The following is a 17,943-nucleotide window of genomic DNA, read 5'->3' on the forward strand; positions in this document are numbered from 1 at the left end:
CCGACCACGGACGGCTTGTTGGAGACGGTAAAGATCACTCTTCCGAGGTTGTTAGGGTAGCGTGCATGCTGTGCAGCTCTCCATGAAGAAAAAGAAACACAGAACACATGATGAGTGGATAATTAAAAAAAAAAATTAAAAAAAAAAAAAAAATCAGCAAGCGAGTGAGAAGCCCGGCTCAGATTTCGGGCCGACTTGGATTCCGGGCCGGTTTCAAGTCCGGCCCCAAGATCTTACCTCTAATATGGATGTATTTGGGTATGGCATCACTACATTTGCCATTCAACCCTGAATGTTTTCTGACTACTTTAGTCAGCTAGAAACCAAAAAATCTAAATGTTTATAAAGCACACATGCACACGCACGCACGAAAAAATAAGCAATGATGCTGTGAGAAACGATCTCAGAACAGATACACAGAGCTCCTATTGAAAAAGAAAAAGAGTGCTTGACCTTTGAAATTATGCTGACTAAGCCTATTTGTTGAAACGGCGCCGGGTCGCGTGAGCTTGAAATTAAACACAATGAGTTTTCGGCTTCAGGAGAGCAGATTTGATTCAAATCGATCCAGTAAATATGGTATTACTTTGCTAAAAGGCTCCTTTAAAAAAATCAGGGTTTCTAAAGCTAAAGGCAAGTTTAATTTAAGACTTTTTAAGACTTTGTTTAATGCCTTTTGAAATCAAATTTAAGAACAAGCCCACAAAAAAGAACACATTGGAATGTATACTTTAATCTATTTTATTTTTCTAAATCTAAATCACATTTTGGCCTGAAAAACAGAGCACTTTCCAAAGTTTTAGACATCTTCATTTTCCTCATGTTGAGGTTTTTGAGTTTTTCCTTTCCCTCATTTAGGTTTTAGATGAGGGGATGGTGTCATAATAGTCTGTGGTTTGCAATAATCTGTGGTCTGTGCAGCCCTTTGAGGCTCTGTGATTAAGAAGAAGAAGAATTTACTTTTATTGTCATTCTTTGTAACAATGCACACAGAACGAAATGTCGATACACCTGACCCGTACAGTTAAACTGTAGCGAGCCGATGCAGCCGCAGCCAAACAGGGCGCAGCCATTTCAGTCATTAGGTGACCAAAACCCCCAATTCCAACCCTTAATGCTGAGCGCCAAGCAGGGAAGCAATGAGTACCAATGTTGTAAGTCTTAGGTATGACTCGGCCGAGGTTTGAACCAGCGACCTCCTAGTCTCAGAGCGGGCGCCCTACCATCTAGGCTACCGAGCTGGTGTATACAAATAAACATGATTTGATTTGACATGGAAAATATTAAATAAAAAGGATGTTTACAGTACACAAAACTGGCATCCATCCATCCATTCATCCGTTATTTGCACCGCTTATAACGACTAATTCCAAAGAACTTTTCTGCTACAAGACATTTTATACTAATTATGGCCTTATTATTAGAATAATGAATTCAAAACCTTTCAAGGGTCCGCGGGAACCCTGAAAAAAGCATGAATGAAGCCCCGATTTCACGGGTCAACATGGCAAAATTTACTTGGGGGCCAACAAAGCAAAGATCTAGGTGAGGTTGTCCAAATCGGGTTTTTCCACAAAGTAGTTCAGAAAAAAACAATCCCCTGTTCAAAAATATCGTTTATTTTCGATTCACTACACAAAATGAGATCTAAAACCGAAAAGAAACATTAAGAACAAATATGAATATTAATCGATCATTCAGTAATAATTTAATAATAATAACTTGGGTAGAACCCAAAGTGACTGTGTGTATCATTCAGTGCCTCAGAGTGTTGAAAAAATGCCATTCATTAAAAAAGAATACTGATTGAAATAATTAGCAAAAACACATGAAATATCATATATATTTGCATGTTTTAAATACTCAAGGGGCGAGAAATTCCTTTTTATCTTGCATAACATGAGCTTCACCTAGAGGGAGCTGACATGATTATCCACTATCTTGCTGCTACAGGTACCCGAAAAACAAAATATGATTCGCTAAGTCCTGCGATTGGCTGGAAACCAGTTCAGGGTGTCCCATGCCCACTGCCCGACGATTGCTGGGATGGGCTCCAGCACCCCCGCGACCCTACTGAGGATAAGCGGTGCAGCTAATGAGATGAGATGATTCGCTAATTGCTTCCTGGTTTGGTCTGTGGCATACATGCACAGACTATTATTTTCACAAAAAGTGTCTAACTCGATTGACAAACCGCTTTTTCGCAACGTAAATGCAACATTGTGAATGGTCATTGAAAAGGAAAGACAGGCATCCGGACTGAAGCTTAAAGCACTGAGGATGCACCTTGCGCTCAACTTTGCGCAAGTTTCTGCTTTTGAGCAAAGTGCGTACACATATTTCTGCTTGACTTTGGTTACAAAACAACTTGACATTTTTTGCTTCTGTGCAATTGTCAAAGGTCACAGGGGTCTCACTAGTTTGGATGATGCTGCCTACATCAACTATAACACTTGCCAAACTCATGGCCCGCGGGCGAATTGTGGCTTGTCACCTAATTTTATGTAGCCTGAAAGACCATGCTGAGAGAAGCACATTAGAAAAATGAGGTGCATGGTGTCAAAACATGAGTTGCAGTTTTAAATATGTCTAGTGGAGGTCGCCAAAGCCACGCGGCACTTGCAAAGCGCCCACTGCAGCTGGGCTACCATAAATCAACTGAAAAACATTGAGGAAACCCATCCATCCATGCACCGCTTATCCTCAGTAGGGTTGTGGGGGTGCTGGAGACCATCCCAGCTGTCTTTGGGCAGTGGGCAGGGGACACCCTGAACCGGTTGCCAGCCAGTCACAGGGCACACAGAGACAGACAACTCACTCGCTTATTCACACCTAGGGACAATTTGGACCGGCCAATCCACCTGAAATGCATGTCTTTGGAATGTGGGAGGAAGCCGAAGTGCCCGGAGGAAACCCACGCAAGCACGGGGAGAACATGCAAACTCCACACAGGAAGGTTCAATCTCATGACCTCAGAACTGTGCCGCACACGCACTAACCACTGCTCCGCTGTGCTGTCCATTGAGGAAACCCATTCCGATATTATTTTACCTAAAAAAAAAAGAATTAACGGAAGTGCTGTATAAGGCAATACCAAAAATAAAAAATAAAAAAATGTAGCACCTTGGTGTCCTTGCAGACGATTAAAGAAGCTTTAACTCCTTTCTATAATACATATAAACCTTCCAACTCAGGTATACATTTTTATTTAAAAAAAAAAAAAAAAAAAGAAATACTTTAAGTTTCCCTGCGTTAAATAAATTGTAGTGGAAATTAATTCATTTGTTGGTATGCTTTATTTTTTTCGAATGAACTGCAAGAGATTAAATCTTTGTGAAGTTAAAAATATTATTGAGGTGAAAAACACATTAATCATTTTATAATCAATCTTAAAGTCCCAAATCTCAATTTAATTGAGCCTCTTATAATAATAATAATAATAATAATAATAATAATTTCCTTGTATTGTCATTCTGTGTAACAATGTACACAGAACGAAATGTCGATTGCACCTGACCCGTTGTAGCGAGCCGATGCAGCCGCAGCCAACAGAGGGCGCCGCCGACCACTTTTTAAGTCTTAGGAATGACTCGGCCGGGGCGCGAACCCGAACCTCCCAGTCTCAAAGCGGGCAGACCCATAACCCTCTAGTTAAGGTACACTTTTAATTTACTGGTCTGGCCCCTTTGAGAATAGTTTTCCTACTATGTGGTCTCTGAGTTAAAATCAGTTTGATACCCCTAAATTATTAATTGGCTGTTTACACTAGTTACATTATTGGGAATTACATTTTTCTGAAGCTGTAAGTTGTAAGATAATACACGTTTCAACGAATTCATTTTAAAAAATCTCTTAAGTCTTCGTTTTTATAAGGTGAAACTGTTTTGTATGGCCATGTTGTACTCTGAGAAAAGAAAAGTGCCACTAACTAAACTAATCCACAAATTTGAGAAGATATACCAGGAAATTTGGTGTTATGGTTCCTTTAAACCATAAAAAATAGGATGTTAGTAAAGTGAGTCTACACAAGTGAGTCATTTGAAAAACAGACGGGACAAAAGACCACACACTTGACTTTGACTTTGTTTAGTTACTTGAGACATAATGACTTCATTGTCGGGGGTCTGTAACTCTATTTTTTATTCATTTATTTTTCCTAAGCGCATTCTTCTTGACCACTGATTAGTGTGAAGGGCTACCAGTTTCATAAAACAAATAATCAAAAAAAAAAATCATGCTAAAATTTGTATTGGTATTATTTAATCCATTGTATCATGTTACAATTATGGCTATGGGGAAACATTTTCATTTTAAGAAAATAATCGTTCAGAATACTGACACCAAAAAGTAGCATGCCGCAACAAAAGTAACTGTCTAGTTACAAATTACCAAATATACTCACATTAGCAGGTACTTTGTCAAATTTTGATCACAGTACGTGTAAGCGTTTCCAAAAGTGGCCATTTGTATTTTGGAGACGACCAGTTAACAGCATTAAAATCTTTCCAACTCTGTATTTTACTTTGGCCATTTTTTTTAGAAGTTTTAAAAGGGGAATAAATGTTAGACTTCGATTCCCGGAAGTCAATCGATGATTGTGCACACTTGTGTGAAATAATGGTGCGTAAAAATGAATCACTTGCACACTTTTATTTTTTTAATTTTAATTCACAGCGAATATCTGTGGATTGTTCTTTTCAGAATTTAATTGGCTAAACAATGTATTAATCATCTTTTGAATCTGTTAGTACTAGCTAAAGATATTCAGAGCAAAAGAAGGCGATCCCGGTTTAATCAATACAGGCCCATATAGGCTGATGTGGGCCGTGGACCGTTAAAAAAATGCTATTTGCCGAGAGTGATGTCAATCAAAAGGTCAGAGGCTAACGGCGAAATTGGAAAGAATTTTTATGAGTATATTTATGTGTAAACAGAAATTAGGTGGTGAAACAGACGGATTGCAACAAGGAATGTCCAAATGTCCAATGATACAGAAATGCTTTTAGGTTGATTTTTTTTATTTTTCTAACCTGTTGTGTGTTTTGGTGTGAATATTTTACACGGTTGGATTCACTGGACTGTACCAAAAGTAACAAGACCATGTATTCAATGAATCGTTTCATCAGCTGAATATTAGAGCAAGTTATTTGTGAGCTAGGCCGGCTTTATAGTTTTCAGGTATCCGGTTTCAGACTGACTATGATGGTTGTGTGATGAGTACTTTTTGAAATTGAATCCTAAGAGTTGAGTGTGGCAAGAGGTATTTCAGTAAAGACAAGCCTTTGCTTCTCAGCAGTTCGACGGCCCGCTAAAGGATAAAATAGCCACATAATATAATAAATATAAACAAATAGAAGAAAACGTGTACACTGACATGTGGAAGCAGTGAATTCTCAATATTTCATAGCTTATGCAATCTCGAGAGCTTGCAAACAAACACTCAGCCAGGACACTCCATATCCATTTTGTCTCTGGGCTTCTGCCACTTTTACCTAATAACTAACGCCTACCGAAAAAAAAAAAGAAAAAAAATCAGCTGTTTTTTTTTTGGTTAATATTAACAAAAACAAAAATCTTGACTCGAGAATAGTATGATACAAGTCTGCGGCTACTTTACTTTAAAGCAAGACTAAGTCTTTGTGTGTGAAAAACTGTTCGGACGAACGCATTAGAGTTCTATTATAATAAAACATTTCCAGTTTTAAACAAGCACATGAACTATTTAGCAGCTAGAGAGCATCACAATTCATTATCTATAGTGAATGAGTATTGCAGCAATGCTAAATATAGTAACGGCAGTTGAGCTACAGAATTTCATCGTTACAGTACTGTGATAAAGAAACACACATGCCGTTTAGAATGCTTGTCTTTGCAGTACCTAGTACCAATATTTTAACTATTATTATACACAAAATAACAAAAGAGTCATTTACAACTGTGCCAGACTATTCCAGCCGTTCTTCGTACATCAAGTTTTAAATTCTAGGAATATAAAAATCAATTCTAATCACAAAATGCATCTTGTTGCAGCCAATTCTTTACAAGGCAGCAACCGGTGCATCCCTTGTGTACGCTAGCAGGAATAAAAACACCATTCTGTCTGTTCTCAGTTTACGTGTTCTTTGGCTTGTGAGCGTACTTCGGTTAAAATTCATGATTTATAACAAAATCATTGGATATAGGCAAATCGTTATGCAAACTCTAGTCACAAGATGTTAAAAAAAAGAGTTCAAGCGTTCTCGGACTACAAAGACCGACACGTTCTTAAAAAGTATGTTCATACGTACCCTCAGAAACTGCAAAATCGTACTGTGCGTTCTTGTTATTGTTACAAAGTCTGGCTACATAATTTAGCACAAAGACTGTCATTTAAACCACACATAAGAACAGGCATCATAAACATGTCCAATAGGACGGGATATTATTATTTGCCAAAACAGATTTTGAACGACAAAGAGCTCCTTTAAACCTAAGTAGTATAAAATGTTCACACGGTGTAAGGACGTTTACATAACAATCATTAAAGAAGTAAGCTAAAAATTAGCGTTATATGATCTAAAAACGGGGTTAGCAAACATTTTCAGTCTTGGGCTGCATAAGGGCAGGGAAGAAATAAATAACAAGATTTTTTTTTATTTATTTATTTACGGTCTCGAATCCGATGCCTAAGCAATACATGAGGGAAAAATAATGTAGCCCTATCCAGTTGTCCTGACGTGTGAATGAGCGAGTGAGTTGTCTGTCTCTGTGTTCCCTGTGACTGGCTGGCAACCAGTTCAGAGTGTCCCCTGACCACTGCCTGAAGATAGTTGGGGATGGGCTCCAGCATCCCCGCAACCCTAGTGAGGATAAGCGATGTAGATGATGGATGGATGCTATTAGTGTTGTTTTTATCTTATTTGAAGACTTTACTTTAAAGTCGGCCTAATATTTCTGAATTCAACACACTCCATGTCCATCTCCAGCTGTATTATTATAGTGAAAAACCCTTTTCCCAAATAATTCTGACCAGTGTTCATGTTCTAATTATGCATACGGTGACTATAGCAACAGTGGTCTGGTCATAGTGGTCACTAGTCAGTGAGGCGTAGACTCAAATCTTCCTTAACAGGATATATGGTATGAATCTGAATTTTATGGTTGAATTAATTTATTAACATGTTTGTTCACAACGTCTGCAACCATTATTAAAAATCAAATTTCGAACAAGAACAGAATCATATCAAGAAAAGCAAGGCAAACTCAAACCCCAAGCAGGTGTGTCAACCGAGCAGACCAAAGGGCAAACAGTATTAAGTTCAAAAAGATGACATGTTGAAAATAACGGCAACACAAACGCAGGCCCCTTTGCACAAGTTCATCGTATGTACCCCAGCAGTGTTGGGATTAACGTGTATCAAAAGGAACACAATTACTTTTCTTGGCAACAAGTGGTCTGATGCATTATTACTAAAAACGTTAACTCAACGCATTTGATGCGGGGGGCAGTTTTTCAGCACGCACGGGTAATTTTTAATGACTGAGAAGACTGAACGAAAGGGCATCAAAAAGAAAATAATATTCTGCATATTGCAAGCTGCAAATAGTGAAATATGCAGGCAAACAACAGAAATAAATTAGTATAACTTGTAAGCTACTGGCGAGAAGTGGAAATGGCGTCTGATGTAAGTGACGTAGAGGTGGTAAGAGGAAGCGCGCATCGTCTACCGTGACATCGAGGAAGAAAATGTCTTAGGATTTCGAGATTTGGGGTTAAACTGGCGATAGTTTCCCTACAGTATATACTCACATTTAAGCTAAATTATTAACTATAAAATAAAACACTGAAATCAGAGTGTCAGCATATATTTGTTGTGTGGTTGTAGCATGTGAGGAGGGGAAGGTGGCTTGTAAAAAACAACTAAATCAATGGGGTGTACGTGAGCGCAGAATTTATGGTAAAAGTGTGCTGAATTTTGGTCTTTGGTTAGGACCCAGAAATAGAAGAGGATATCTTCGAGTGAAGACAAAAGGCAAAATAAATATGGAGAGTCTGGGCTAAGTGTTTGATTGCAAGCTGTCAAGATTGCATAAGCCAAGAAATATCCACAGCTTGGTGTGCCCGTTTTATTCTATTTATTTTATTATGCAGCAATTTTAAAGCAGTTTTAGGGGGTCGCTTTAATGCGCGTAGATACGGTAATTTGTAACCCAGGGATAGACCTGCAGGCCACATACGAACTGCCAAGCTTTTTAATCCGGCCTGCCAAACGAAAATGGTGAAACTATAATGACAATGTATACGATGGTAAAAAAGTACTTCTAATAAAAAATAATAATAATGTTGTTTCGGGGCCGCTCTTAACCCCAGTGCCCCTTGGTTTGTTTGCTTTTTGTTACATTTAATTAATTGTGTATTCATCTTATTTCTCAATATATTTATCAAATGACATTCAAAAAAAAACTTGCATTTTGAGTTGTTAGATGCATTTTTAATCACTATGATCATTATCAAAATCCTGCGGAGTTTACCAACAAGCTGATCATTTGCATCACCTGAGTTGCAGAAGAGAAACCTACAAAACTTGAAGGACATGCAACTCTCAACCGAAAAACCACAGCGAACAGATGATAAAGGTGCTGTATCTAAGTCATATAAGGAGGCTTCTCCTGCTACTGAGAAGAAAGAAAACCAGTACTATATCTTTAATGTGGGGGAGAAAACCCTTACCTAAAAACCTGGTCTGGAGGGATAGAGGCGCTGCCAGGCTGTACTTGCCCAAGACACACTACAGGATGTGGTTCCCCTACGACCCTGGCAATTAACTCATTCAATGCCAGACGTTTCTCTCAAATGGGAAGAGCCTGTGCCAGCCAATTTTTGCCATTTGGACTCATATTTGAAGGTTCACAGAAAATGTTATTCTGTAGCTATATAGGCATAAGCCAGATCAAAAGAAAACTTGAACCCTCATTATTCATGAAAGTATGTTTCGAGCACTTACCAATGTTTAGGAAACATTGCTAAGTTCCCTGAAAATACTTGTTTCCAAGAACATTTCTGAGAAAAGGGGCTTTTTGTGAAAGGATGCATTTCAAGCAGGACTTCATGTCAAGTGCTTTTTTGATTTTTGATACTTACAATATCTAAGGGACAAGGACAAGTTCCGTAAACACAAAGGCACTTTGTAAAAATAACATTTAGTTGCATAAATGCAGAACTTTGCATATTTTCAGCTCCAGATATTTGCGGTGAGGTGATTACACAATTTTGATCACCTTGGTATATGTGCTTCCTCGGGCGAACGCATTCCTGTGGACGTTTATGAAACGTGATCCCTCTCCAACCAGATGATGACGAAGTGATTTTGTCATCTTAATTTGAAAAGAATAAGCTCTGTTCTCTTACAAGACTACTTCAGTGGTCCTACTCGCCACAGGGGGCAGGCCAGACACTCTCGTTTGCCGGATACAGGAAGCAAACACTAGAAAGTGGGGGCTACCTCGTTGTGTGGACAAAGATCTGATCATAGCCACTCCTGTCATTTAATGATTTATCATACTGAAATCATTCTTAGACGCTTGACACGTACTAAGCTGCACCAAAGGCTTTATTAAGTTATTTTAAAATAAAAAATATATATTTATGTTTTCACACTCAGGGACAATGCTTCTGAAAGCATATAAATACGTTATGGCACTGAATGAGTTAGGGGATCCATGAACTGTGACCGGCAGGTATAAAAAAATGAATAGATCAATCTTTTTTCTTCTTCCTAGCCCTTGAGCCACATGTTTTTTAACTCAATGCGGCTCACGGCTCATAAAGTTAGCCCACAATTGTTGTAAATAAATTGTTACATTAAGAGAAACGCGACACTTTTGTAATTGCAACATCCTTTGCTGTCTGGTAATCCAGAAAGGGGGTATCACATGTGCGGCCCCTTCTCAAGGTTTCTTCATTTTCCTCATGTTGAAGTTTTTGAGTTTTTCCTTGCCCTCGTGTTGGTTCTAGATCAGGGGATGGTGTAATAATAGTCTGAAATAATAGTCTGTGCAATAACCTGTGCAGCCCTTTGAGACTCTTTGTGATTAAGGGCTATACAAATAAAAATGACTTGACTTGACTTTTGCGTGTCAGTAATCTGGGAAGATAGGGGTTTTAGGGGTTTTAAGGGTTATTTAGCTTGTTCATAAATCATTATCCATTATCCGTTATCGGTCAGTTCATAATACGCTACAAAGCCTAGGAGCCGGAACACTTACTCTTAGCCAAAAGGCCAAGCTAAGGTCCTAGTCCTAAAGCCTTGCTGCGATCATTGCGAATGCACCGTTCCCGGAGGTACTGCAATACCGGGCCGTTGCGTGGAGTGGACAGAGCAAGCTCCTATGCCATCTCCGAGTTGCAAAAATCAAAGATCATAGCTTTAAAGATAAAATCCTAGGTCCTAGCTTAAGGTCCTAGGTCGTCAATTACTTTTGAATTAAAGGAACTACAGTATATAACTGATTACTGTTTTTCAGGACAGCACGTTTTCGCCTCGTGATGAACACAAGTGAAGTCATTGGATATTACAATTAAGTCAAAGACATCGTGTTCACACAATCACATCGCGATCCTCATCACCTTCTGCGTCACACAGATTGCGCGCGAGCAATTTCAGCACGTGTCTGTCGCTGTGTCTAGACCCAAAAAAAAGACACGCAAAACCAGGAATAAAATAAAATAAAACAAACATGGCTTACGGTAGCAGAAGTCAGGCTGCTGTCGGCGAGCGCCAGGTGATGCGGTTCCCATCTGCGCAGGAACTTGGAGGTGAGGATCTTGCTGAGGAAAGTGCGAGGATGCTTAACCACGCAGACTTGGATGTCCCCTTCGTGCAGCAGTTTGTAACGCATCCCGTTGCTGCTGCAGTGTTGCAGGCTCCTTTTGCACGGCCCCGCGGCAACTTTGGCGTTATTATTCCCCTCGGACGTGTCCCCCAACAGTGGCTTGCTTTCCTCGCACTGGTAATTGTTGTGAAGCTCGTTACCTCCGCCAGTGCTGTTGAAATCCATAATGCACGTAATCCCAGTGTTTAATTTTCAGTAGATTGACAGGAGACACCCACCTACATGGATATGAAAAATAAGCAGCGTTTTATCAAGCTAGGGGGAGGAGAGGTGGGGGTGTTCTCTACCTACCTACCTACCTACCTACCTAGCTGCGCTCACACACGACTAATTACTAGAGACCCAAGGCCGAGTGGGGCGTTAAACGGAGTACTTTTAATACACACAAAGGTGAATTTGAAGAAGGGGCCGTAAACAAGCCACCATTTTCCTCCAGGAAACCCGTCCTCGGTGCGCGTCTCGACTCCCCTCCGACGCCGACGAGCGATTAAATATGTTAGGCTACGGCCTTACCCATTGGAACCGAATAATCCACCGGTACCGTAACGCGACGAGGGCAGAGAAAAGGAAAGATAGTTCCAAGAGTGGCGGTTGTGGATTCCTGGCTGGGATTTGGCGTTCATTACAGGCTGGCTGACGGGTTTTCGTTTGATTCCGTATTTTCCCCCTATCTTGCTGTAAATGAGCCAGCTCTCTCCAGCAGCGCCGCTCTGATTGGTCGAGACGAGTTCATGTGATACCGGACTGACGTCAATGGGGAGGCCAGCGGATGAGCCTTCTTCTTTGTCTTATGCGCTTGACTGTCGACTGAACGTTCCGATCTTTTCCTCCGCCACCTCCTCGTTTGCTTTCCTTTTTCTTCTTTCCCGTTATTATCAAAGTGGAATAATTATGTTTCGTAAGTTATGTTGTATGTGTGGTTGTTTATTGCATACCTGTCAAGCTCTAAGGCTCCATGCCCTTACAAACTGTCGTATTTTCCCTTACAAAATACGAAATAATCTTACACCATACGTGTTTATTTATGTAGTTTAACATGTTGTATTGTACATGTGTTTCGTTATATCATCTCATCTCATCTAATTAGCTGCACCGCTTATCCTCAGGAGGTTCGCGGGGGTGCTGGAGCCCATCCCAGCAATCATCGGGCAGTGGGCAGGGGACACCCTGAACTGGTTGCCAGCCAATCGCAGGGCACACAGGGGACAGACAACTCACTCGCTCAGTCACACCTAGGGACAATTTGGACCGTCCAATTCACCTGAAATCTATGTCTTTGGAATGTGGGAGGAAACCGGAGTGCCCAGAGGAAACCCACGCAAGCACCCGTGAAATCATATATATTGTTAATTAACATTTTGTTGTGAGATCCTGAGTTGCTCGACATGAATGAGGTTTATTGTAAAAAAAAGTTCAATAATGAAGTAGCTTGGACGTTCACTGTAGAAGGAAAAAATACATGCAAATATAATTAAGTAGAATAATACATTTTCTGATTCAAATTATGAATTCATATTCTGCATTAAATTATTGTTGGTAATATATTGATTAAAGGGATAACCACAAACCTGTCTTTTTTCATTTTCTCCTTTTATACTTCCTTTTTTTCTTAACACTTTTATAGAACAATAAGGATTTGTAATATAATGCATCAAAGCCGTTTGAGAGCAGGCTCTCTTTAATGAGTTGAGCCGAAAAAGCCCGTTCTCTAAAAAGAGACGGACTTCCTTTCACTACATAACTACCACATGAAATCCGAGGCGGCAGACGCATGCGCACAGTAGCATCAAACCGCTCGCTTCCTTTGCAACGAAAAAAAACGATACAGAGATAGAGGCTACCGCGGCGAACTCGTTTGACTTGATTGATTTGCCGTTTCGTCATAGTCGGTGTATACCGGATGGTACCCATAATTGATAAATTTGCGTTTTTCCGTACAGATTTTCTTCTACGTCGTACACGTCTTAAGACGCATAATAAACGTACTTTGTACGGCAAAACCGTACAGGTTGACAGGTATGTTATAGTATCGAGGTACCTGTCAACCTCAGCCAATTCATCCGCTTATTAAAGGTATTCGCAAACTCTTTAATATCCGAAATGTGAGTCAATAGTACATGTTTTTTCCATTACATGAATATATATTGACATACAGAATGGGTCTCCAGGGTGCCTGCAGAGCTGTTCTGGGAATAGCTCACCAGTGCTGGGTCATTGTGATTTTCTAGTGATTTTTTTTTTTTTTTTGACTGAGTCTATTTAATCCTATTTCTGAATAATTAACCTGGATCGGGGTGACATGGCAGTTGAGTGTTTAGCACGTCCACGGCACAGTTCTGAGGTCATGGGTTCAAATCCAGCGACCAGCCTTCCTGTCAAGAGTTTGGATTTCTCAAAAACATGCAAGTCAGGTTAATTGGCCGGTTCAAATAGTCCCTGGCTGTGAATGAGCGAGTTGTCCGTCTCTGTGTCCCCTTGCAACTGCCTGGCAACGATTTCAGGGTGTCCCCTGCCCGCTGCCTGAAGATGACTGGGATGGGCTCCTGCACCCCCTCGACCCCACTGAGGATAAGCAGTGCAGATAATGGATGGATAGATAACCTGGATTTACCTGGCACGCATGTTATTTCAATGTGGGAGGAAACACACGCATATTCTTTACCTTATGAATGACCTATATATATGTGTATCATTTGTTATTACACCGTCCATTGCAGCCTCTTCACCCTGGAAGCATGTGCGGTCCCTTCTCAAGGTTTATTCGTTTTCCTCATGCTGAGGTTTTGAGTTTTTCCCTACCCTTAGATCAGGGGATGGTGTAATGATAGTCTGTAATAGTCTGTGGTCTATACAGCCCTTTGAGACTTATTGTGACTTAGGGCTCTACGAATAAACATGACTTGAATTGAATTAATAACATAGTAACAACACCGTAATAATATGATTTGTTATTTTAGAAATTTGAACAAATAAATTCCATTTCATGGGCTTTATGGACAAAAAATGCATTTATGGATTGATATTTCATTTTAAGAAATTAATTAATAGAGATTTATTAATTTATGTTTTTTAATTTATTTTACAGGAAATACAACAAACTAAATTCCAATTTATGGGTCTTATAAAGAGAACGAGCAAAACATTAGCAGTTTTTTTTAGCTAGCTATCTGGATACCTTTTTAGCTTGGTAACTTGCTATCTACCTACCTTTTCAGCTATTTTGCAAGCTCATTATTGAGCTTTTTACATTTTTTGCATGTTATCTAGCTAACATTTTACATTTTTTGCTAATTATCAAGCTAAAATGTGTCCTCCTTTTTGCTTGTTATCTAGCTGTGTTTATATCTTCCTATCTGGCTATTAAGGTGGCTTTTTTAGCTGGCTATCTAGCTCACTTTTAGTTTTTTTAGTTTACCATCCTAGCTAACTATCAGGCTACTTCTTTTAGCTAATTAGCAAGCCATGTACCAAAGTTGCTATTCTAGAAATGTATATCAAACTGGATACCCTTTGTGCTAATTTGTCACAAAAAGTAGCTCTCAATTTGAAAAAGGTTGGAGAGCCCTGATATACATAGACACCTTGCTACTTCTAGCTTCTTTTTTTGCTGGTTAACAGTTTCGCGGGTTTTGAATTGAACTGCCTTTATGGTCATTTACGATGACATTGTTATTGCTATACAAATGTGAAGGCTAATGCCTTATTTTGTGAGCTCTCACAGCTATATCATACCACGGGTACTTATAAATACAGATACTTGGCAATGATAGAACTAAGAAATAAAAATCAATCTCACCTGCGAAAAGAGGATATTTTTCGAGGAATCCGTTCAAATCTCAGCATCATCTTTTCTTAATATTGCATTTAAATAATGGCAAATTGTTTCCCTCTAATTGCTACTCCCAGTGTGTTAAATGCCACCGGATGATATTTCATATCAGGAACTTAGGACTGAAAAGACTGACATTTGAGAAAGCAAGCCGCCTCCCGTCTGGTGAGAGCTATTTGCATTTTTTTTAGACCACAGAATGACATAATCTGACTTTTGTATCTGGTACTTTGCATCTATGAGGTATCTTGATAAGGTAAACAATAAACAATGGATTTAATGTTGTTTAGAAAGACTCAATAAAAGGGACAACTTATTTTTTGGTGCTTTATTTCCCATGACATCAACCACAGGCCGCATCCCTAAAACACATTTTTACCGGTTTTGACTCACGCTATTGAGCTGAATGCTGTGGTAATATAGAAGAAGAGTACAAGTTACTGGACTTGGTTACAGTCTAGGAAGTGATTAAACACAGCAAGTGAAAAGGGAATTAAGCTGGCTGTTACCTGGCGTCCCGTTCACCAGTCATAAATCTACCCAGTGTCATGCCGTTTACAACATTAATAAAATAAATTAACCATTAACAGACGAAACTATCAATCACGAAGAGTGTATTTCAGAACTTGTTGACAACGCACAAGTGGGTGAATAAAAACTATGATCCCTGGAAAATTGGCAGTACTAAAATGTATTTAAAATGAAAAAAAAATCATCTTAGTGTGTTCTCAAGAGAGTATGGTGCTGAGAAAGGAAAAAAAACGTATTATGTTGCCAAAAGGAGTTTATGGCTTCATATAATGACCCTGGAGTAAGATGCAGCCTGGAATGAATTAGTTGGTTGAAAACATGACTTTCACAATGGAGGTAAAGCAATTTCACAAGGTTAGTAAATAAAATTAGGGTTGCAAATCTGGCAATAAACAGGAATTTGTTGGGGGAAAAAAACATAGAAGTGAAAGTCAAAAACATGTAGGATAAATAAATGATGAGGTAACGCTCACTAGAACGAAGCAACATGTCAGCTGTGTATTGAAAGTAACCGGCAACTGTGGTGTCACGGATCGTCTCCCTCTTTATGCTCATTAAAATGGTTTTCCCTTTAAGTCAATAAACATCTTTCAGAGCGAGTTGTGTTTCTTTTAAGAGATGTTCTTTGCATGGCAGCGAGAATTGCACTCTAGCTGAGAGTGAGTCTACTTTTACTTGAATGACCCCCATGTTCAAATCAGAAGACAACAGCTGGAAGTCACACATAACAAAAAGGGTCAACAGAAGGCAAAACGGTACCCCGTGGGAAACTTGCTAACCCTTGCAGAATACAATGCAACCGACATCTAAAGACTCACTTTTGGGAAAAATATAAGTGAAATTCATCATGAAAAGTATTTTCATCGGAAACAAATTTTTATTTTGATGTGCTTGTGAGTATATAGCAGTGGTCCCCAAACTACGGCCTGCGGGCCGGAAACGGCCCGCCTCCACATTTGGTCCGGCCCCCTGAACAATACCAGAAAGCATTTTGATTTTTTTTTCATATATGTGTATTTGTATTTGATAATAAAGTTGGACTTTTGCATTGAAATGTTCCTTCGTTATGAACTATTTTCATTATTAACTATTAGTAACTATTTTATATGGCGTAACAAGGGTTGTTGACTAGTTAAAATGTTATATTTGGGGATTTTGGTGTTGTTTTGTAAAGCAGAAAAAGTGAAGTACCAGTATATCACCACTAGAAGACATAGTCTCACAGATCAGAGAAGGGTGTTTGGGGCAAGTCTCACGGGACCTCACGTGATTTAATGAGACTTGTTCGATAAATCACTCTTAATGTCAACAAGTAAATGGTGTCGTGTGAGACTGACATTTACCATCTATTTTGCAGGTGAGATGTTTATACTGGTAACACACTTACTGTGAGGAGGATAATATGTGGAAATATGTCTGTAAAGGTTGTTTGTGATGTCTGTAAAGTTTACAAAAAGTGAAATAGTACGAGTGAGTCGTCTGTTAGCATAAGCAACAGAGTGAGGTATGCTACGTTATGCGGGACTGGGTTAAGAGTGTACTGTGATGTTAATACGTATATTGGGTTACCATATAACACAAAGTGAGTTGTTTTGGAAGGTACAGTTATGGTGTTTTTGTTAAATGATTTTTGAAGAGTACCAATTGATGGCAATGTCATTTTGTATTTATATGTTAAAGGGGACCTCAATTCAGAGATTCAGATTCAGATTCAGATCTACTTTATTGTCATTCTAGTACACGTGTATACAGAACGAAATGTCGATGGATCTGACTCCCACAGTTTCCCTCAGTGTCCTTCAGTGTACAGATATAAATAAAGCTGTATTGTGTTATTTACCATAGTGCCGATAGTGCAAGAAGAGACGCTAACCAAGTAATTTAATGAGATTTGTTCAATAAATCACTCTTAATGTCAACAATTAAATGGTGTCGTGTGAGACTGACATTTACCATCTATTTTGCAGGTAAAACAAGAACAAAAAAAAATTATATATATATATATATAAATGAACCCAGAGAGGGTTATTATTTATTTCATAAATAGTGTTATTTATTTCCTGGATTTTTTTCAGTGAAGAACCTAGAGAGGGTCATTTGGTTATTATTTATTTCATTAATAGTGTTATTTATTTTCTGACTTTTGTTATATGAGGAATCCAGAAAGGGTTATTTGATTGTGGCTTTCTGGAAAACAATACATTTTTACATTTAGGCACTCCTGCAATCATCACACTTTTTCTGTTACAAACTGACCCTGGCCCCTCATCAGAGAAGGGAAAAGTTATGTTGCCCTCACGGGAAAAAGTTTGGGGACTCCTGGTATATAGGATGCTTAGTTGGAACTTAGATACAATAAACAGTGAGTGTGCTGCATTTTGTTAATTAGGGAGGATGATACCTGAATAAAACACACAGGAAAAGTCAATATGTGCAAAACATTCAGATGAAATTCAACTTCAGGGAATGCATGGCAATAAAAAGCTCAGGTCAAGCATATCCTTTTCCCTAGTATGGTATGACACTATACCAGTTGGTGACACAGAACTAAATCATATTAAAACTAACTTTTAATCATAGTTAACAAGTTCTAAATCATACCGTCCTCAAAATTTTACCAAATGCGGCCAAAAAGTGCAGACGGAAAAACAAAACAACTGTCAAAGAAAACAAAACTCAAAACAAAACAAGTATCCCTTTTTTAGCAATAC

General features: G+C 39.0%; 1 protein-coding gene and 1 pseudogene across 3 annotated transcripts in view; both read right to left on the minus strand.

Annotated features, from left to right (window-relative positions):
• The window catches only part of cmip (c-Maf inducing protein), a 61,161-nt gene extending 49,570 nt beyond the window's left edge, over window positions 1–11,591 (minus strand). Inside the window, exons 1-2 of one of the 3 annotated variants that reach the window (XM_088339743.1) lie at window positions 11,180–11,591; window positions 10,726–11,090 (exon numbers count right to left, since the gene is read on the minus strand). In XM_088339743.1, the coding sequence (XP_088195869.1) occupies window positions 10,726–11,037 (312 nt within the window). In that variant the 5' untranslated portion in view covers window positions 11,038–11,090; window positions 11,180–11,591. Of the gene's footprint in view, window positions 1–10,725 lie in introns of all 3 variants that reach the window. The other 2 variants (XM_088339744.1, XM_088339742.1) reach the window with 2 other exon arrangements.
• LOC148362325 (U2 spliceosomal RNA) lies at window positions 10,300–10,416 on the minus strand (annotated as a pseudogene).
• Window positions 11,592–17,943: the final 6,352 nt, after the last annotated feature.

The sequence above is a fragment of the Urocampus carinirostris genome, chromosome 7, assembly GCF_059441175.1.
Source record: "Urocampus carinirostris isolate Australia breed hairy pipefish chromosome 7, RoL_Ucar_1.0, whole genome shotgun sequence".
In the NCBI taxonomy this organism is placed as follows: Eukaryota; Metazoa; Chordata; class Actinopteri; order Syngnathiformes; family Syngnathidae; genus Urocampus; species Urocampus carinirostris.